The 20246-nt window shown below is 50.7% G+C and overlaps 1 protein-coding gene across 3 annotated transcripts in view; it reads left to right on the top strand.

Moving 5' to 3' along the window:
• The window catches only part of GRB10 (growth factor receptor bound protein 10), a 215468-nt gene that overhangs the window by 124005 nt on the left and 71217 nt on the right, over positions 1-20246 (top strand). For all 3 annotated transcript variants that reach the window (XM_068973463.1, XM_068973464.1, XM_068973465.1), the window contains one exon: positions 19482-19683. In XM_068973463.1, the coding sequence (XP_068829564.1) occupies positions 19482-19683 (202 nt within the window). The remainder of the gene's footprint in view (positions 1-19481; positions 19684-20246) is intronic.

Raw genomic sequence — 20246 nt, forward strand, 5'->3', positions numbered from 1 at the left:
GATAGCTCAGGGGTGTAGTACAGGGGTGACCTGAGATGCCACAGTACATCTCCTCTCGTGACTCCCCCCACTCTTTCTGAAAATCACTCTGCTGACCTCTGGGCAGTGTGTTGGTCATGGCAGACAGAATTTGTTGCTGTTCAGTCACTCAGTTGTGTCCGACTCCCTGCAGTGCCAGGCTGCTCTGTCCTTCACTATCTCCCAGAGTTTGCTCAAACTCACATCCATTGAGTCAGTGATGCCATCCAACCATCTTATCCTCTTTCACCCCCTTCTCCTCCTGCCCTCAATCTTTTCTAGAATCAGGCTCTTTTCCAATGAGTTGGCTCTTCGCATCAGATGTCCAGAGTTATTGGAACTTCAGATCAGTCCTTCCAAGGAATATTCAGAGTTGATTTCCTTTAGGATGGACTGGTTTGATCTCCTTGCAGTCCAAGAGACTCTCAAGAGTCCTCTCCAACACCACAGTGCAAAAGCATCAATTCTTTGGCGCTCAGCCTCCTTATGGTCCAGCTCTCACATCTGTACATGACGACTGGAAAAACCATAGCTTTGAGCTTCCCTGGTGGCTCAGACAGTAGAGATGGAGAAAGTGAAGTGAAAGTCGCTCAGTTGTGTCCAACTCTTTATGACCCCATGGACAATACATTCCATGGAATTCTCCAGGCGAGAATACTGGAGTGGGTAGCCTTTCTCTTCTCCAGGGGATCTTCCCGACCCCGGGATCGAACCCAGGTCTCCTGCATTACAGGTGGATTTTTTACCTGCTGAGCCGCAAGAGAAGCCCAAGAACACTGGAGTGGGTAGTCTATCCCTTCTCCAGTGGATCTTCCCAACCCAGGAGTTGAACTGGGGTCTCTTGCATCGCAGGCAGATTCTTTACCAACTGAACTATCAGGGAAGCCCAGAGACAGAGAAGAGTTATTAAATAAAACACTGAATTCATTTTTTTTGGGCTCCAAAATCACTGCAGATGGTGACTGCAGCCATGAAATTAAGATGCTTACTCCTTGGAAGGAAAGCTATGACCAACCTAGACAGCATATTAAAAAGCAGAGACATTACTTTGCCAACAAAGGTCCATCTAGTCAAAGCTATGGTTTTTCCAGTAGTCATGTATGGATGTAAGAGGTGGACCAATAAAGAAAGCTGAGCGCCAAAGAATTGATGCTTTTGAACTGTGGTGTTGGAGAAGACTCTTGAGAGTCCCTTGGACTGCAAGGAGATCCAACCAGTCCATCCTAAAGGAAATCAGTCCTGAATGTTCATTGGAAAGACTGATGCTGAAGCTGAAATTTTAATACTTGGCCACCTGATATGAAGAACTGACTCATTTGAAAAGACCCTGATTCTGGGAAAGATTGAAGGCAGGAGGAGAAGGGGACAACAGAGGATGAAATGGTTGCATGGCATCACCAACTCAATGGACATGAGTTTGAATAAACTCCAGGAGTTGGTGATGGACAGGGAGGCCTGATGTGCTGCAGTCCACGGGGTCGCAAGGAGTCGGACACGCCTGAGTGACTGAACTGAACTGAAAACACTGAATTAGGCTCTGTCATGTGGGAACTTGAGCCGGGAGCAGTGTGTTCAGGACCTATAAAGCCTTCCCTTTTTCCACTTTCCATCTGTAAGTGGAATCCTGCCCAAGGCAGCACCCAGTGTCCCACCAAATGCCAGCTGCTCGTGTTCCAGTGTGACCTGTAGGCAGAGCTTGGGACTAAAGGCAGTGGTTTAAGGAGAGATTTATTATACATGGTGAGGCTCCTGGTACCCAGAAGGACCCATACTTGGTTTACATGGTGCTGGAGCAAAGAGGCAGTGATGGGAAGCGAGCCTTCTGCCCAGGGCAGGGCATCTGTGCCAGGAAGAACATGCCCGCCAAGAGGGAGGTGCCCACCAGGGACGCGTGGCAGCGGCTACAAATCCTGAACTGAGACAGAATCGGATCCTTCTATGATTCCTGTGACTTTGTGGACAGCCAGGGGGGCCTGATGTGGTCAGGGAGGCTTACACGGACAGCAGAGGCCTGGCCTGACTGGTGATGCTTCCTGCAGGACGTCCCAGGCCTCACACCCTCCATCCCGAATGGAATTGGAACCTCTGCCTTTTATTCACCTGGTGGCCTGGGTGTGACCTGTCTGGTAGGCCTTTTTCCAAGGAATGAAGAGACTGGGGACTCAGCAAACCCCAGAGAGTTTGGGAACTCTGCCTATCTGACCTATAAAGTTCTATACGTGATTTATAGAGACTTGGTAACTACAGTCTCCACATACTCAGCTGTCATTTGCTGACCACCTCCTGTGTGCCAGCTGTGAAGTTAGGTAGTGATCCCAAGGAGAAAAAACATGCAGGTCCAGCCTCTAGAAACTCAAGGGTAATGACAAAGAATGATGTCACTAGGAAATAAAACAGGAAATAAAGCTGAAACTACAGTTTAATGGGAAAGCAGTTGAAGAAAGTTAAAATTACAGTGTACCAGGGAAGTAGCCTGTCCACCCTTGAAGCTGGGTTTAACCTCCTTGTCCATCCCTGGTGGCTCAGACAGTAATCAGCCTGCCATGCGGGAGACCTGGGTTCGATCCCTGAGTCAGGAAGATCCCCTGGAGAAGGGACAGGCAACCTACTCTAGTATTCTTGCCTGATTAAACCTGTGAACAGACAGAGGGGCCTGCCGGGCTGCAGTTCATGGAGTCACAAAAGAGTCAACTAACACTAACTCTACCTTGGGAGCTGAGTGACCCTGCACCTCAGCTGCTTCTCCTGAAATCTTAAATATGCCTATTTGGCTGTTTTGCTGGAGAGATTGGAAATTGCTTGAGCTACGAGCTACGCCTGGCATAAAACCTGGGGCTTTGTAGGTGGTCAAAGCACGCTGGCTCTTGTGTGTCATCATCATTAATAAGTGCAATGGTATGTGTGCAGAAAGTAAAAATCAAAACCCTCTCTCATGGGTCCAGTACATGCCCCCTCTCTCTGGGATTGCTTCTTCAGAATTCATATCCATCGAGCCCAAATTCCAAAACAGGCCATCATGAGTTTTCCTTCTCCTGGGACATTATTCAGAAGGTGCCGCTTATACATGGGCTGTTATTTTTCTTATCACGAGACTCATAAGCCCGCACTTAGGAACTGTTTGTTCCCCTGATCCCACTCCAGAGATTTGGATTCAGAATGAATCGAGGCGAGTCCCAGGAACCTGTTCCCACAAGCAAGCCTCCTCGGGGGAGTGCTCATCAGACAGAATCCAGCGGGAAGGATCTCCGCACCGCCCCCTGCCCCATCCTGAATGTCCCGTCCTTCTACTTAAGCCCTGTTTCCATCACCTCCTGGGAGGACAGCTCCTCTCTCCTGGGCATTGCAGTTCTGGGAGATGTGCCCTTTCTTGGAATCGCCCAGTACGTTCTCCTGAAAGGACTTTCCCCATCGCCGAGACATTGGCCTCTGTGTGAAGCCGAATGCCCTCCTCTTCACTGTCTTGTCTTACATAACTGGGATTTTGTTGTAAAAATCCTCTCTGCCAAGTAGTGAGCACAGCCGTCCTAGGAGAACAGCTGGCCTCTGGGATCCTGCTCTGGTTTAGGTAGTTGATTAACTCTAGGACTGCCCTCCTTGCCACGTCAGCTGCCCCCGTATCCCTAAGCCCTCTTGTAAGATGCTCTGTTGGGACTGAGGTCACCCCTCCGTGAGAAGCCCAGTCTCCAGGATGTGTCCATCCCCTCGGGCCCTACCCCAGAGCTTGTTTTAGCTTCTTCAGGGAGGGAATTATTTTTCCAGAAGCGGTGAAAGAAGTTTCATCTCTTCCCTTGCAACTGTGTAGTTTGCACCATCGTTCTTTTCCAGAGTGTGTTGCCTCGGACTACATTATGTTCAGGTGGCAGAATTCTTGTCTGTTTTGTTAATGTTTGTATTTCCAGTTGCTGGAACAGTGTCAGAGTGGGTGCTCATGGAATATTTGTTGAATGAAGAAAAACATGGGTTACAACTTGAAGGAAATTTGCATTTATGGAGATAAATTCTCAGAATCGTAGAGGGTTAATGTTGATTGGGATAAGGTTTCCAGGCGTCTAATTGATCCTTAAAACTGCCTGGTTTGTGAGTACAGTGCCAGTGGGTGGCAGACTTTTGGACTGGGACCTGGATCTTCCCTGTCAATTCCAGTGTTCTCGGATTAATATTTTTAGGATTAACGGGGAATGGGAACCTTGCAGAATGACAAGTTATTGCATCATTTCTTGCACCCAGGCTTCTGGCCTGGTTTATGATGTAATAGAAGGATTGGGGATCAAAACCAGAAGGCTCAGAAGAAACAGATCATTAAGGCGGGCTTGAGAAAGATACAAGGAATCATTGGCCCTTTTTGTGTAACATTTTGTATGTTCCTCTTCTCCCTACTCCCCATCCCCCAGTTGTCCTCAGGAAAAATAGAGATTGCACAGTGGAATCTGTACTTTTTTTCTGCAATTTGTAGCCTGAGGCTTTGGTCCTTGCTTGGCAGGTGTAACTTTTTGGTGCAGAGCAAAAGGCCTGAAAGAAGCTTAAAAGCTTATGTGATGTCCAGGCCCTTCCTGGCAACAGTGTAGCAGGATAAAAGTTCCAGAAAGAACGGAAACTTGAAGGGAAAATCAGAGGCAAGCTCTTGAGTGTCAGTGAATGGGAATGCTGAGTGGAATGCGTAGCTTTCCTTGTTTTCTTGATTTATACTTTGGATAGAATCATTCTGCAGTTCTCTAAGACACAGACTGAATGAGTGCCTCTCACAGGAGTCAGAGTCCAGAATGCCTAATCACTCATCACTTTTTTTGCTTGTCTGCTCCGGTGATGGAGCCCATGTGTCCGGCTGCCAGCATGTCTATATCTGACCTTCTGTCTGCCCTGGCGACTGACACATCTTGCCCTCTGCGAGTCGCAGCCTCCTGGGTGTAACACCCCTGATGGTGAGACGCAGCCTGGCCTTCTCCCTGAGGGTCGCTGCAGTCAGCATCCAGGCCCCTTCCAGCTGCTCCAGGGAGACGGGTGAGGCCTGGCTGTGTGGCAGAATGCAGACTGGCTGCGTTTCTGTAGGTCTGTCTGTTTAGCCTCTGTTGATGGCTGGGCTCTGCACGAGCCCCTCATAACACCAACACCTTATTGGAGGATGTGCACAGATACAGTTGAATATATACTTGTCGCAGTCCATGGCGTTACTGGCGTTACGTATGTGCTGAAGCTTAGTGTTAATCGGAAAGAGGAATTCAAGTTTCGTGTAACTTTGGAAATGAATGTACCCTCATGAGCTAGTCTTCCTGACTGGTCACCCAAGAAGCCAGCCCCAGGGGCCCCCACATGGCCCTCAGCCTCCACAGCCTGCTGCTGCTGCTAAGTCGCTGAAGTTGTGTCCGACTCTGTGCGACCCCGTCCCTGGGATTCTCCAGGCAAGATCACTGGAGTGGGTTGCCATTTCCTTCTCCAGTGCATGAAAGTGAAAAGTGAAAGGGAAGTCGCTCAGTCATGGGCACATCCCAAATCTTATTTTACCTCTTAGGTCTTCCATCTTTTAGATGAAATATCTCTCTCCCGAGATGGACCCTGGACTCTTGTCCACACTAAACTCCTGGCCCCACTGGTCACCCTGGGCCACCTCACTGGCCTCCAGAGCCCACCCCTGTGATGGCCATGTCTTTCTGCTGGTGCAAGAAGTCACACGTGTGCAGACAGGGGGCTGTAGGGGAGTGGCTTTCTGCTGGGGAGAAGTGAGGACCTCAGGTATGCAGAATGGAGGCCAGGGGCATCTGTCCCCCTGGGGGCAGGGCTGGAGGCTTTGGGCCAGCAGGGTGTCCCCTGGAATGGGCTGTGTGTTGCAGGGTGCAATCCACGACGCCTTGCGTGGCATTGGTTCCATGCAGGCAGGTTTAGGGTCAAGGACTTCTTTAAGGTGCCCAAGTAGATTAGCCAGAAAAAGACCTTAAGTGCCCATAGTGTAGTTCAGTCGGTAAAGAATCCACCTGCAATGCAGGAGACCCAGGTTTGATTCCTGGATGCGGAAGATCCCCTGGAGAAGGAAATGGCAACCCATTCCAGTATTCTTGCCTGGAAAATCCCATGGACAGAGGTCCAATGATCTACAGTCCATGGGGTCACAAGAGCTGAACACGACTTAGTGACTAAACCAGCACCATTTGAGAATATTAAACATTCCAATTTTTAAAAATGCTTTTACTATGATATTTATACTATTATTATATTTTTTTGTATTAAAACATGCCTAACATAAAATCGCCATCTTATCCATTTTTCAATATGCAGCTCAGTAACTGTCAGTGAACTCACCCAGCACAGCTATCACCACTGTCGAGGAGATGACTCGTGTCGCCTACAGAACTGGACCCCTGCCCCCAGTAAATAATCGCTACTCTTCCCCGCCCCCACCCAGCCACTGGCACCCGCCATCCTACTTCCTGTCTCCATACTCTGGACTGTATGAGTCTCCGCATACGGCTCCATCAGGAGCGTGCATGTTGGTCCGCGAGCTCGCTGGCTCGCCTCACTTGGCGTGGTGCCCTCAGGGTTCACCCGTGTGGGAGCGGGTGTCAGTTTCCCTCTGCTTTAGACCTAAGTGCGGCCGTGTCGTGTGGCTCAGCCTCGTGCGCTTGGTGTATCTGCTCATCAGTGGACTCGAGGCCTTTCTCACCCCTCGGCTCTTGTGCGTCGTGTTGCTCTGAACACGGATGTGTGAATATCTGTGAAGTCTCGCTTTCCATTTTTAGGGAGGTGTGTACCTGCTTTTACTTTTTAAAAATGGCTCATAGAAGAAAAACAGGTTCCATTGAAATTCTTTGATCTAATTATCGAAGCTCTTAATTGAATATTAATAAACCCAGGTTTTTCATTGCAAGATGAGCACTGGGGTATACTTGATTTGTGTTTCTCATCCTCCCCTTTTTAAGATTTTTTTTGATGTGGACTATTTTCAGTCTTTCTTGAATTTGTTGCAATGTTGCCTCTGTTTTATGTTCTGATTTTTTTGGCCACGAGACATGTGGGATCTTAGCCTCTTGACCAGGGATTGAACCCACATGCCCTTCATTGAAAGGCAAAGTCTTTAACTGCAGGACCACCGAGGAAGTACCCCCTCCCTGCCCTGACTCCCTTTTTAATTAGACTGAGACAATGATAGCTGAAAACAAAACCGTTTTCTGTATTGAGCTCTAATTCTAGTTCCTTTGGCCACCCAGCCTCAGAGTCAGATATATTCTCAAGTGTAAATACCCATTTCTGATTTCAAGTAAGGCTTGTTCATGTAGAAAAATTTCATCTGGAGAAGAAAACGACAGAACACTAACCCAAGATGCTTTAAAACCACTGCCCAGCGTGGTGCCATTGTGTGTGTTTAATTTTGCGTCAGGAAGTGCCAGCTGGTGGAGTTTCTTGCGCTGGGTGAGTTGGCGTTGTGCTGAGCCCCCGCTGATGGGTCCAGGAGCTGTCTGAACAACCTCTGGACAGCCTGCCTGGGGCGGGGGCCAGTGTTCAGCTTTCCTTCAGCTACAATCACCTCCATGTCCTCACCCCGGGATTCTCCCCACCCCTCCCTGTCCAGGACCGGCTTCTCATGGGGCTGAGGTGTTGGGAAGGGACTAATAGGGCATAGAGAGGCCAGGGGCTCTGGGAACGGCTGGCTGTTCTCCCCAGAAATGCCCAGACTGACGGGCTGACTGGGACCAGCCTGCCCCTCTGCCCGCATCCAGTGAGTCCCAGGTGTGGGGACCAGGGCCATGTCTGTTGGAGTGGGTCACCAGATTCTGTCCACTTTGGTCTGAAGCTTTGCTAACATCTCCCTTGGGCTCTGGGACCAAAATGGGACTTCCTCTACTCATGTCCCTTCTGGAAGGAGGGAGACAGCATGTCCGCCGTCTGCCTCCTTTGGCCAAGTGTGAAAAAGGATTTATGAGACTAATAAAAAGCAATGATCCCACACAGGCTCAATGTCATCCTAACAAAGGGATATCCTAATTAAACCGCTTTGGGTTTTATTTTTCATGCCTTTTCTGTTTCAAAAAAAAGCTGTTGTACATTGGGAGAATGGCATTCTATCATGTATACTATCCTTTAAGAATTGAATCGCCAGTCTATGTCTGACGCAGGATACAGCATGCTTGGGGCTGGTGCATGGGGATGACCCATAGAGATGTTATGGGGAGGGAGGTGGGAGAGGGGTTCATGTTTGGGAACACATGTAAGAATTAAAGATTTTAAAATTAAAAAAATAAATAAATAAATAAATTTTTAAAAAGTCAAAAAAAAAAAAAAAAAGAAATTAATGTACATATTCCTTTGTGTCTGCACTTGCTTTGTAGCAGCTGCTATCGTGACCTGGTTTATCCCAATTTGCAGGCCCCTGGGTTAATTTCATTCGCTGTTATTCTCACTGGGTTTCCACTTTTCCCATTTACACCAAAGAAACACAGTCAGAGCATTAGTCCATGTTTTAGAGGAAGTTCTCACAGTCCTGAATTTTGGGAAAAAGTGATGCTTGCTGAGACTTGCCAGGTGGGCAGAGGAGCCGTGCTCAGGTGCCAAGCTCTCGGCTAAGAACACTGCTTGTGGGGTTCTCCTGGGCCAAGTTTCTGGGGCCTGGCCTTCCAAGAGCATCACAGAGCGGCTGCTGTGTAATTAGAATAAGCAGTTTGACGTTTTTGAGAGAAGAGATTGGAGTTCTGCTGCAGGCTTTGTCTCCTGCAGCCAGGGGACCTTCACTCCCCTGAACAGCAGATTATTTGCCTCACTGCTAAAGAGCCGTTATTATCCCTAGTGTTTGGAGGATTAAACAAGCCAGCGATGTGAGATGTGAGGGCACATGGCCAGCGCCAATTCGCTAACTCAGGATGGCACTGCCCTCTGTCGGGGCGAGAGGAAGAGGCGATGCAGGAGGCTTCTCCGGGGCGCTCTCCCCGCTGTGCTGGAAAGGGGATGCAGCGTGCTGGGAAACAGGCTCGCGGGGTGAGCGGGAACCGACGTGACACCTGTCCAGGGTCTGCTGTCACGTGTTGCAAGAACTTCCTTAACTTGACTCTTTCCCGCCACCCAGATGGGGCTGTAATCCTTGAGGGTAGGCTATGTGCCAGCAGAGGAGAGGACCCAGTACACCTGGGGTGCTGCTGGTGACTTAGGAGTTTTGGGTCTCGGGTTTCTGGGATTTCTGGAATCCTCACCTTCCCTGAGGGGGATATGACTTTAGCCACTCATCCCTGGAATTCTGATTTTTCTCCATCCATAGTTAACCCTGGTGCATTGAAGGAGCCTAAGATGGAGGCATTTGGTCCCATCACTTCATGGCAAATAGGTGGGGAAACACTGGAAACAGTGTCAGACTTCATTTTTCTGGGCTCCAAAATCACTGCAGATGGTGACGGCAACCATGAAATTAAAAGACGCTTACTCCTTGGGAGAAAAGTTATGACCAAACTAGACAGCATATTAAAATGCAGAGACATTACTTTGCCAACAAAGGTCCGTCTTGTCAAGGCTATGATTTTTCCAGTGGTCATGTATGGATGTGAGAGTTGGACTGTGAAGAAAGCTGAGTACCGAAGAATTGATGCTTTTGAAGTGTGGTGTTGGAGAAGACTCTTGAGAGTCCCTTGGACTTCAAGGAGATCCAACCAGTCCATCCTAAAGGAAATCAGTCCTGAATATTCACTGAAAGGATTGCTGCTGAGGCTGAAACTCCAATACTTTGGCCACCTCATACAAAGAATTGACTCATTTGAAAAAACCTTGATGCTGGGAAAGACTGAAGGCAGGAGGAGAAGAGGGTAACAGCGGATGAGATGGTTGGATGGCATCACTGACTCAATGGACATGAGTTTGAATAAACTCCAGGAGTTGCTGATGGACAGGGAGGCCTGGCATGCTGCAGTCCATGGGGTCGCAGAGTCGGACACGACTGAGCGACTGAACTGAACTGAACTGAAGATGGAAGGATTTGTGCAGCCACAGTCTTTTACAACGTCTCCCCTGGGGTCAGAGTGAAGAGAGCCTGAACATGTAGGCCAAGGCAGAGACAGAGCCCAGGATCCCTGCAAATACAGTGGCCTCTGGGGTGGAGGAGCCCAAGGCTCTCAGGACTGGCCAGTTCCCTTCATCCTTCTTCCTCTGCTCCCAACAGTCACTAACCCGTGAGCAGCGCCCACAGACTTTCTCATCGGTGTTACTGTTTCTGTGCATGCTCAGCTATATCCGACTCTTTGCAACCCTATGGACTGTAGCCCACCAGGCTCCTCTGTCCATGGGATTCTCCAGGAAAGAATACTGAGGGAGTTTTGCCATTTCCTCCTCTAGGGGATCTTCCCAACCCAGGGATCCAGCCTGCATCTCCTGCATTGCAGGCAGATTCTTTACCTGCTGAGCCATCAAGAAAACCCATCACTTCTTGATGGTACTGAATCTGAGTCACCGCTGTCGACACTAAAACAATCCTGAGGGGTGGTACTTCTTTAGACGGAAAGCATGTGTGGGTGCTAAGTCGCTTCAGTCGTGTCTGACTCTTGGTGACCCAGTGCACTGTAGCCCACCAGGCTCCCCTGTCCATGGGATTCTCCAGGCAAGAATACCGAAGTGTGTTGCCATACCCTCCTCCAGGAGATTTTCCCAACCCAGGGATTAAACTGGTATCTCGTATGTCTCCTGAATTGGCAGGCAGGTTCTTTACCACTATCGCCACGTGCAAAGCCCCTTAGATGGAATGTGAAGGTGAAAGTCGCTCAGCTGTCTCTGACTCTTTGCGACCCCATGGACTGTAGTCTGCCCGGCTCCTCTGTCCATGGGATTCTCTAGGCAAGAGCGCTGGAGTAGTCGTTCCCTTCTCCAGTCCAGTTCAGCTCAGTTCAGGCGCACAGTCGTGTCCGACTCTTTGCGACCCCACGAATCGCAGCACGCCAGGCCTCCCTGTCCATCACCAAATCCTGGAATTCACTTAGACTCACATCCATCGAGTCAGTGATGCCATCCAGCCATCTTATCCTCTATCGTCCCCTTCTCCTGCCCCCAATCCCTCCCAGCATCAGAGTCTTTTCCAATGAGTCAACTCTTCGCATGAGGTGGCCAAAGTACTGGAGTTTCAGCTTTAGCATCATTCCTTCCAAAGAAATCCCAGGGCTGATCTCCTTCAGAATGGACTGGTTGGATCTCCTCGCAGTCCAAGGGACTCTCAAGAGTCTTCTCCAACACCACACTTCAAAAGCATCAATTCTTCGGCACTCAGCCTTCTTCACAGTCCAACTCTCACATCCATACATGACCACTGGAAAAACCATAGCCTTGACTAGACAGACCTTAGTTGGCAAAGTAATGTCTCTGCTTTTGAATATGCTATCTAGGTTGGTCATAACTTTTCTTCCAAGGAGTAAGCGTCTTTTAATTTCATGGCTGCAGTCCCCATCTGCAGTGATTTTGGAGCCCAAAAAAATAAAGTCTGCCACTGTTTCCACTGTGTCCCCATCTATTTCCAATGAAGTGATGGGACCAAATGCCATGATCTTCATTTTCTGAATGTTGAGCTTTAAGCCAACTTTTTCACTCTCCTCTTTCACTTTCATCAAGAGGCTTTTGAGTTCCTCTTCACTTTCTGCCATAAGGGTGGTGTCATCTGCATATCTGAGGTTATTGATACTTCTCCCGGCAATCTTGATTCCAGCTTGTGTTTCTTCCAGCCCAGCGTTTCTCATGATGTACTCTGCATAGAAGTTAAATAAGCAGGGTGATAATATACAGCCTTGATGTACTCCTTTTCCTATTTGGAACCAGTCTGTTGTTCCATGTCCAGTTCTAACTGTTGTTTCCTGACCTGCATACAGATTTCTCAAGAGGCAGATCAGGTGGTCTGGTATTCCCATCTCTTTCAGAATTTTCCACAGTTTATTGTAATCCACACAGTCAAAGGCTTTGGCATAGTCAATAAAGCAGAAACAGATGTTTTTCTGGAACTCTCTTGCTTTTTCCATGATCCAGGGGATCTTCCAAACCCAGGTCTCATGCATTGCAGGCAGATTCTTCACCGTATGAGCTAGGAGGGAAGCTGAAGAACACTGGAGTGGGTAGCCTTTCCCTTCTCCAGGGGATCCTCCTGACCCAGGGATCTAACCGGAGTCTCCTACATTGCAGGTGGATTTTTTTACCAGCTGAGTTACCAGGGAGGCCCTTAGGTGGAATACGTAGACCTAAACGTGGCTTTGAGGAAAGCTGGTTACAGACTGCATGAAAGGAGAGGATCCCCGGTCTTCGTACTTTGCGTTACTGACAGAGCTGCCTGGTGGATGCTGGCTCTCTCACTTGCTGTGGGCTGCTCTAGGGAGGGTTCTGGGTGCAGTTCCTAATAACAGAAGAAAGTGCCAGAGCACTCAAGGAACCAGCCACACGACTAAATGGTGCCTCCTTCCTGAGCACACAGTCCTGCATCTGGCTGAGGAGAAGGAAAGACTTTCCAGGAAGAATAATCAGGCTCCCAGCTGTCAGTACCAAGCGAGACACGGATTCCCCAGCAAGAGCAGATTGGAAGGGGTGTCACCATGCTCACTCCGTCTAACTGGCTTGGTCCCGGGATGTGTGTGGGGGGTGTATCTGTCCAGTTTCATGTCGCTGGCTCACCCTGACCGTGCTCTGGGTGATGGCTCCAACCACATGGCCTGCGGGTCCTGGAAGAGAGGGACTTCGGAGCCCCACAACTACCCCGGAAGTGCAAGCAGCACTTTTTAGAATATGTCTGATCCCTATGAAAAAAATACCATGCAAGTTCTTACAGTTTATTAAAGTAATCAATTTGTTGACCTGTATTTCTCAATTAATGCACATTGTATTTGGCAGTTACTGCTGTCTGCAGGGGTAGAGAGGAAAAAGAAGCTATTTTGTCCCAGAGGTGAAAATGTTTCTCTTGTTAACACAGAGAACATGAGGAGTTGTGGATCACTCCAGTGCTGTGTTTATATTTATTTCCATGTGTATTCGGGACAGACTGATTCTAAGGGTTTTTATTTCCCGCCTGTCCATACTAACCACTGAAATAAAACATTGTTTTGTTTTTAAGTGATAGGATTTGGGAGTTCCCCTTGTATTTTTGTTTGGAGTTGTGGTTAGGTGATTTGCTTTTATATTTGCTGAATATCTTTAAATATCATGATCAGAACAGAAAAGAATGCTCGAGACACGCTAATGGTGGAATACTAGAGTTTCTTATTCTGCTTACTTATGGCCAATCAACTCTACATACTAAAAATTAAATACACAGGACTGGAATTACAAGAGAACTGAAGATGAGCTGGCGTGAAAAAAAAGGTATTTCAGCAGCGTGTTGAGTTATATTTGTGCAAGACTCCTGGGGAACATGGTTTAAGTTGAAAGTGCTTTTGCAGGCCAGACCTTTGGTTCTTGTCCAGGTAGAAATGGGTTAGAACTTGGGCTTCTGCGCATGCGCTGGGGAGTTTTCAGGTACAGTGCTGTCAAGAGAATTCTCCTTTTCTTCTCTTGCTGAATGTCTTGTTCTCAGAATCACTCCGAATGAATCTCCCACCCGATTTACTGCAGCAGCCTACTGTCAGGAAGACAGGGTCCTCACTAGCTGTAAAGGGCGCAGCTCAGCAATGGCCAGGCGAAGAGGTGGGAGGGCAAGACACCTGGGGAGTGGGTCTTCCTGCTCTCCCGTCACCCTCTCAGCACCCCACCTGCCCCACGACCTGGACATTTCTCAGGGTCCAGTCCTGTAAGGTTTTTGTAGAGGCTCACCACACAGGCATGATCGGTGAAATCGTTGGCTATTTGTGTATCCGCTATCCCTTCTCCCCTCCCTGGAGGACATGGGTGGTGCTCAAAGTCCCAGCTCTCTAATCGCACAGCTGGTTCATCTGACAGCCAGTCTCCATCAGGTGGCTGGGGGCTTGCCAGAAGTCAGCTCATTCACATCAACTCGGGTCTAGTCGAAAGGGGCTTGTTATCGTTAACAAAAAACACTTCTTTCACCTTTACTAGTAGCTCGGGAGCTATTTCAGGAGCAACAGCAACAGAATACCAGATAAAGAAAAGATGCTCCTCCTCTCACTCTTACCACTTAGGAAATAACAGGGATGTTAGGAGCTGTGTGCCGGGAACCAGGAGCCAGGGAGGAAGACCTGGAAGGGCTGGAGGGATGCATCTTGCACTCAAGGTGGCTAAATGGTTTTGTTAAGTGGATCCAGTGTCATGTTAACTATCTGTTTAAAGAAGCCACCAGACGGTGCTGTGAACCAAGCGGAGGGCAGTGAAGCTGGTGGGGGAGCCCGGAGGAGGTTGAGGAATACCGGTCAGGTCCTCGCATGACTCACCCTCCCCTCTGCCTGCATCCTGGCCTCTTCCTGGCTTGTGTTTGGAAGACATTCCCCCGGAATAATTTATTAGTCCAAACATGAATTTGTTTCACTGAATTTGTACTCATTTTAGACCTCATTGTGACTCCGTTTGCTAATGACAGTGAGACCAGATGTATGTGCGTTTATAATCAGATGATCAACTCAGACATCTGGAACAAAAGTCAGTGCCCAGCTAAGGACTGGGCTATTTAAGGAAGGAAAATAACTATTAATAACTTGATTTAAACTGTACTGTCTGACCTACATCTGTCCAGTAAATATACCCTCAGAAATCTGCATGGAGTGAAATTTCACGTATAAAATTGTTTTTTGTCCCCCTTGTGGGATTTCTTTCAGAGGTCCTGGCTCACAGATGGCATTTCGCCCTCAAGTTAGCAGCGATAACAGTCCTTTACAGAAGCATCTACTTTGTTGATGCCCTGGTGTTTGATTCTGCCACTTGCCTGACCTGTAGGAAGGCTTCCTCATATGGCTGAGTGCTGACCCCCGGGGATGCGTGCAGGCAGCATCACGTGTAGGAGACATGGGCAACGTCCCTTCACAATAGACTGGGTCATGAAACTTTTGAAAGGACTGAATGTTAATCCAGAAAAATCTCAGTGTAGTTATTATTTTAGAAGTACCGTGGCATATGGCCGTGTCCTCTTTAGAATCAATCCTTTAAAACTCCTGTTTGGAAGATTTAATTGTTAGTCTTTATTAGAGTTGGACAAAGTTTAAGTAAAATCAGACAACCCAAAGTGACTTTATTATCTAAGCAGACAAAATGCTATTCATAAATGATCCTGGAGGGAATTTTGAAGTCTGTCCTAGATTAGGATATTTTATTAGACTTTTTTTTTTTTACTATAGTTGCTTTATACGATGTGTTCATTTCTGCTGTACAATGAAGTGAATCAGCCATAGGCTCACAGATATCCGCTCCTCCTTGAACCTCCCTCCCGGCTCCCATCTCACCCCTCTAATTTATCACAGAGCGTCAGACCACGCTCCGTGTGCGGGGCAGCGTCTCCCTGCTGTCTGTTTTACATGTGGCAGTTAGTGAGTATATGTGAGTGCCGCTCTCCCAATCCGTCCCGCCCTCTGCTCCCCCGACTGTGCCCACAGGTCCATTCCCTGCATCTGCATCTCTGCTCCTGCCCTGAAGATAGGCTTGTTTCTAGATTCCACGTACGAGTGTTAAAGAAACGAGGCTTGTTGTTCTCTTTCTGACTTATTTCACTCTGTTTGACAGACTCTGGGTTCACCCACATCACTACAGATGACCCAGTTTTGTCCCTTTTTCTGGCTGCGTAATATTCCACGGACTGTGGGTACCACGTGTTCTTTATCCTTTCATCTGGGCCGTGGAAAATAGGCAAGTTTGAAACATGCCCGTGTAGAGTCTATTCGTGAAACTTGTAACCCACAGAGTATATTGTAAATGATTGGCCTGGCCCTAATAGAGCCACAGGCGAATGTGTTCTGTTAGAGCAGAAAGCAATTTTATCAATGACCGACCTCAGAGGAGAGAGCGAGCGCTTGAAGGACATGCACTGCACACACACCTCTCACCTTTGTCTCGCCATTTTCCCTTTGTATGTACTTCGGTGTCAGAATCACTGTGTGTTCCTGGGTGCACCGAGGGGCTGCCCAGGAAGGGCCTGGCTGGTGGGGGAAGGAGCAGGAAGGAAAGGACAGGACCCTTGGAGGACTGCCCTTGGCGGGCACAGCCAGGGGGTTTCAGAAATACGCTGTTGTTCAGTCGCTCAGTCGTTTTGGAAACATGTGAGGAAGGTAACTGTAAGGCCGGACCCCGGGGCCATGATGGGCCACCCCTCCTCTCTCTCCCGCTGGCGGGGGAAGTCCCTAACGGAAGGAGCCTCCCAGATCCTGGGGACCAATGACAGCACACCTCACCAGCTAGAGCCGCCCCACCCCAGCCACGTAGAAGGACCTGTCAGCCCGCGATGCCTCGGCCTGGCGACCTGTCCGAATCCCCGTCCACATAGCCTGCCCATCCCTTGCAACGAACATATAAAAGCCACCCCCAACACGGTCCGGGCGCGGACTTCTCGACCTGCCTTGTTCAGGTCTGGGAACCCCGCCGGGGAGCGCTTCGCCATTAAAAAGCCTGTTAGACACTTTTTTGGTGTCCTGATCTTTTACCTAACAGTAACTTGAAAGAAAATCTGCTTAAGGGGAGATTTTCTTGGCAGACAGCTGTCAGAGAGTGGGAACACTATTCCTGTTTGCTTGCTAAAGCAGGATGAAAGCCAGGAAAACGGTGGCCTTTATGTTCATCGAGTGGGCTACCCCGCTGGTGACGAAACGCCCTCAGATCCCCATTGTGCTTCCACGCTGCCCATCCATGCCTGGGCCTCCCGTCCACGGCAGAGGCCGCTGCCCACAGCAAAGGCTGATTCTGTAAGTCCAGTGGACTTGGCATGTTATCCTACTGATTCTGAAACGGTCCGTTAAAGCTGGAAATCCTGAGTTGTTAATAAGGTGCGGGTGGCATGTGGACTTAATGTTTTTCAGAGTTTGAGATGAGCTGCGATTACAGATCCGTTGCATGTCAGTGGAGGAGATGAGTGGCCTCCCTGATGGACACATTCTAGAACGTTACAGAAGTTCCATCTGAGAACTCCAGTGCCACAAACACTTTTTTATCAGATGTCTAGCCAAGGGCTCCGGAAACAGCAGCAGAGGTCTCCTGATAGAGCTGGCTCTGTTTAGGCAGCCGTTGTCCAGTTGCCAAATGCTGCTTTCCCTTTACGCGTGAGGACCTAAGCCCACTGGCCGTGCAGGGACCCCCTGCAGGGGTTTCTCTGATTTGTCCGGGTCCTTCCCCACCTGCAGCAGCCTCCTGCCCCCACAAGCTCTGTGCAGAAGCCCTGCCTGCTGACTCCCACGTTCTCCCTTGTGATGGATGGATTTTGATTTCATGGTTACTATTAATTGTTGGTACAGCATGTTGTCTCTTTAATATCGGTCAGTATCTAATGTCCGGCAGCACACTCCCCCTGAGCACCCTCCCCCTCCCCCGGTGCCGCTCCGTTCATCCTGCCTGGGCCCCGTCCTTGGCTCCAGCAGGACTGCATGCTCATAACAGCTCTTTCAGCAGCCTCCTGCCCATCTTTCCATCCATCTGTGTGTCTGTCTGTCCTCCTTGGGGCCCTACCTGCTGCCTGTAGCATCTCGTCTGGTCCAGGCCCTCCCCAGACTCCTAGTCTGGGCACCACTGCCTGCAGGGAAACGGAACCTTGGGAGGAGGCAGTTCTGTGGTCTTCCCACCTCTGCCTGGGTCTCCCGTGCCTGCGCTCCATCCCGCATCCCAGCCTCCTCCAGCCTGTATACCCCCACCCCCGCCCCCGGTGCCCTGCAGCTTCCATGCCTTCTGGAAGGGCTTTTTTTGTTCCATTTGGTTGGTTTCGGTCTCCTTGTGCGCTCCTGCCCAGGGAGACAGCAAGGCTGAATGAAGGAGGGAGCAGAGAGGCAGGGGAGGTCAGAGTTCTGAAAAGGTCTGTGAGCTCATTGATGAGTGCACACCTGGTGAGGTCACCTTGGCAGCTGCAAACTTGTTTTCAGGTTCCCTTCTGGTGTGATCTGGGACGAGTTACCTGCCCGCCCAGTGCCACCCTCTCCCCCACCCCGTCCCGGACCAACCTCCTCACCTGGTAAACCAGGTTAATAATCACCACCCTATTGTCACTTAACAAATGAGTGACATAGAACAAATAAATAGCGTTGACTGAGTGTTTGCCCTGCTCCAGGCTCTGTCGCAGAGCGGGTAATAACTCACTGACCTCATGCCCTCCTGTGGGCCCGGCACCCCTGTGAGCTCCACTCAGAGGTGCAGGCCTGGGAGATGGAGACCTGAGGCCGAGAGCTGGCCCTGAGTCGCGGGGGCGGGGCCGGGGCAGGCCGCCTGACTGACTGGGCCCTGAGCTCTGGTTTGCTCCTGGGTGACCCCGGGTTGTTGGGAGCAGATGGACTGTGAATCGGGTGACGTGTGACCTACTGCTAGAGGCAGCCCCGGCTGTGCGGGCCGCATTGGTAAACAGTGACAGGCCTCCAAAAACTGAGCGCGTGGGATGAGGCTTTGCTGCATTTGAGGTGCTTGTTGTGGGGAGTTGGGCTTCCTGGGTGGTGCTAGTGGGAAGGAATCCGCCTGCAGTGCAGGAGACTTAAGAGACGCAGGTTCAGTTCATGAGTAGAGAAGATCCCCTGGAGGAGGAAATGGCAACACACTCCAGTATTTTCGCCCGTAAAGCCCCGTGGACAGAGGAGCCCGGTGGGCTGCAGTCCATGGGGTCACAGAGTTGGACGTGACTGAGCGACTGAGCACGGTGTCTGAGGAGTTGGCATGCACACCCGTGGAGGGTGCGTCCATTTCTGTGGGGTCCTCGGCCTTATCGCCGCGCACATGATGGGGGGCTGTCTGCTTTACCCAGAGCCCTCAGAGTCACGTGTCACTGCCATCTAAACACAGCTTCACAGAAACATCTAGGATGATGGTGGACCAGTGTCAGCCTCGCTGAGGCATAGCATCGCCTGTCGGAGTCCCTCCGTGCTCATCTGTTTCTGGCCTTCTTGTATGCGGACAGGCTTCCTCTGGTTCTCAGGCATCCAGAGCCCTGCAGGTATCCACCCTCGGAGCCCATGTGCCTGGGAAGTGGCCCTGCTGGCCTCGCAAGGCGAGGTGCTCCCCGTTCCCGTTTCTCTGCTTCTTGTCTGGAATTTCGGGGAAGGGAGCAGCCCTGATTGGCCTTATTAGGGCTCTGTGTGCCCCTGGGACCCACCAGCTGGGCTTGGGGCAGAGGGTCCAGGCTGTGTGGGCTCCCCGACCCCGAGGGGCGTGTGAGCTGAGCAGATGCCCTGAGAGGGTCTTCTGTACAGACAGGAAGTGCAGGTGGGCTCTCATTACGGGGCTGCTTCTGGTGGATCAGCAGGTAATACCTGTAACCCATGGGTCTTCACAGAAAGCTGTGCTTGTCTCAGGCAGCGTCCTCCATCTGCTCCTCGTATTTTAAAGTGTCGTGAGTTTCGGAGCCCAGTCCCTGGGCTGCCCGCCTGGCCGTGACCACTCACTGCTGCTGACGCTTGTCTCTCGCTCTCCATGCACAGAGGACGACCTGGACTTGGAGGCACTGGTGAACGACATGGACGCGTCCCTGGAGAGCCTGTGCGCAGCCTCGGAGACGGCGCCCCTCCTGCACAACGGCCAGCACAGCCGCGGCCCGGCCCCTGGAGCCAGGGTTCTGCAGCCACAGGCGGCCCCGAGGCAGAGGGTGCAGCGGTCCCAGCCCGTGCGCATCCTCGCAGTCAGGTGGGCCCCGCCTCCCCCCGGGGAGCAGAGGGTGGGTGATGGGGTCACTGCGCCTCCCTGCCTCCCCCCGGGGAGCAGAGGGTGGGTGATGGGGTCACTGCGCCTCCCTGCCTCCCCCTGGGGAGCAGAGGGTGGGTGGTGGGGTCACTGCGCCACCCCGCCTCCCCTCGCCCACCTCCCTTCGGGGGTCAGAGGGTGGGTAGTGGGGTCACTGTGCCACCCCACCTCCCCTCGCCCACCTCCCCTCAGGGACCAGAGGATGGGTGGTGGGGTCACTGTGCCACCCACCTCCCCCGGGAGGTCAGAGGGTAGGTGGTGGTGTCACTGCGCCACCCTGCCTCCCCCTGATAGTCAGAGGGTGCGTGGTATGGCCATGGTGCCAGGCTCTGCTTGGCAGACCCCTTCTTTCCCTCCGTCCGGCAGGGCCGCTAGGGGTGGGACCTGGTACCCAGTTCAGTTCAGATCAGTTCTGTGTGCACCGGCTCTGTGCCAGGTCGATGGGGTGTGTAGAAACACATCCATGGACATTATTGTGTTGGTCGCTCAGTCACACCCAACTCTTT

Source organism: Capricornis sumatraensis, chromosome 5 (assembly GCF_032405125.1).
Source record: "Capricornis sumatraensis isolate serow.1 chromosome 5, serow.2, whole genome shotgun sequence".
NCBI classification, from domain to species: domain Eukaryota; kingdom Metazoa; phylum Chordata; class Mammalia; order Artiodactyla; family Bovidae; genus Capricornis; species Capricornis sumatraensis.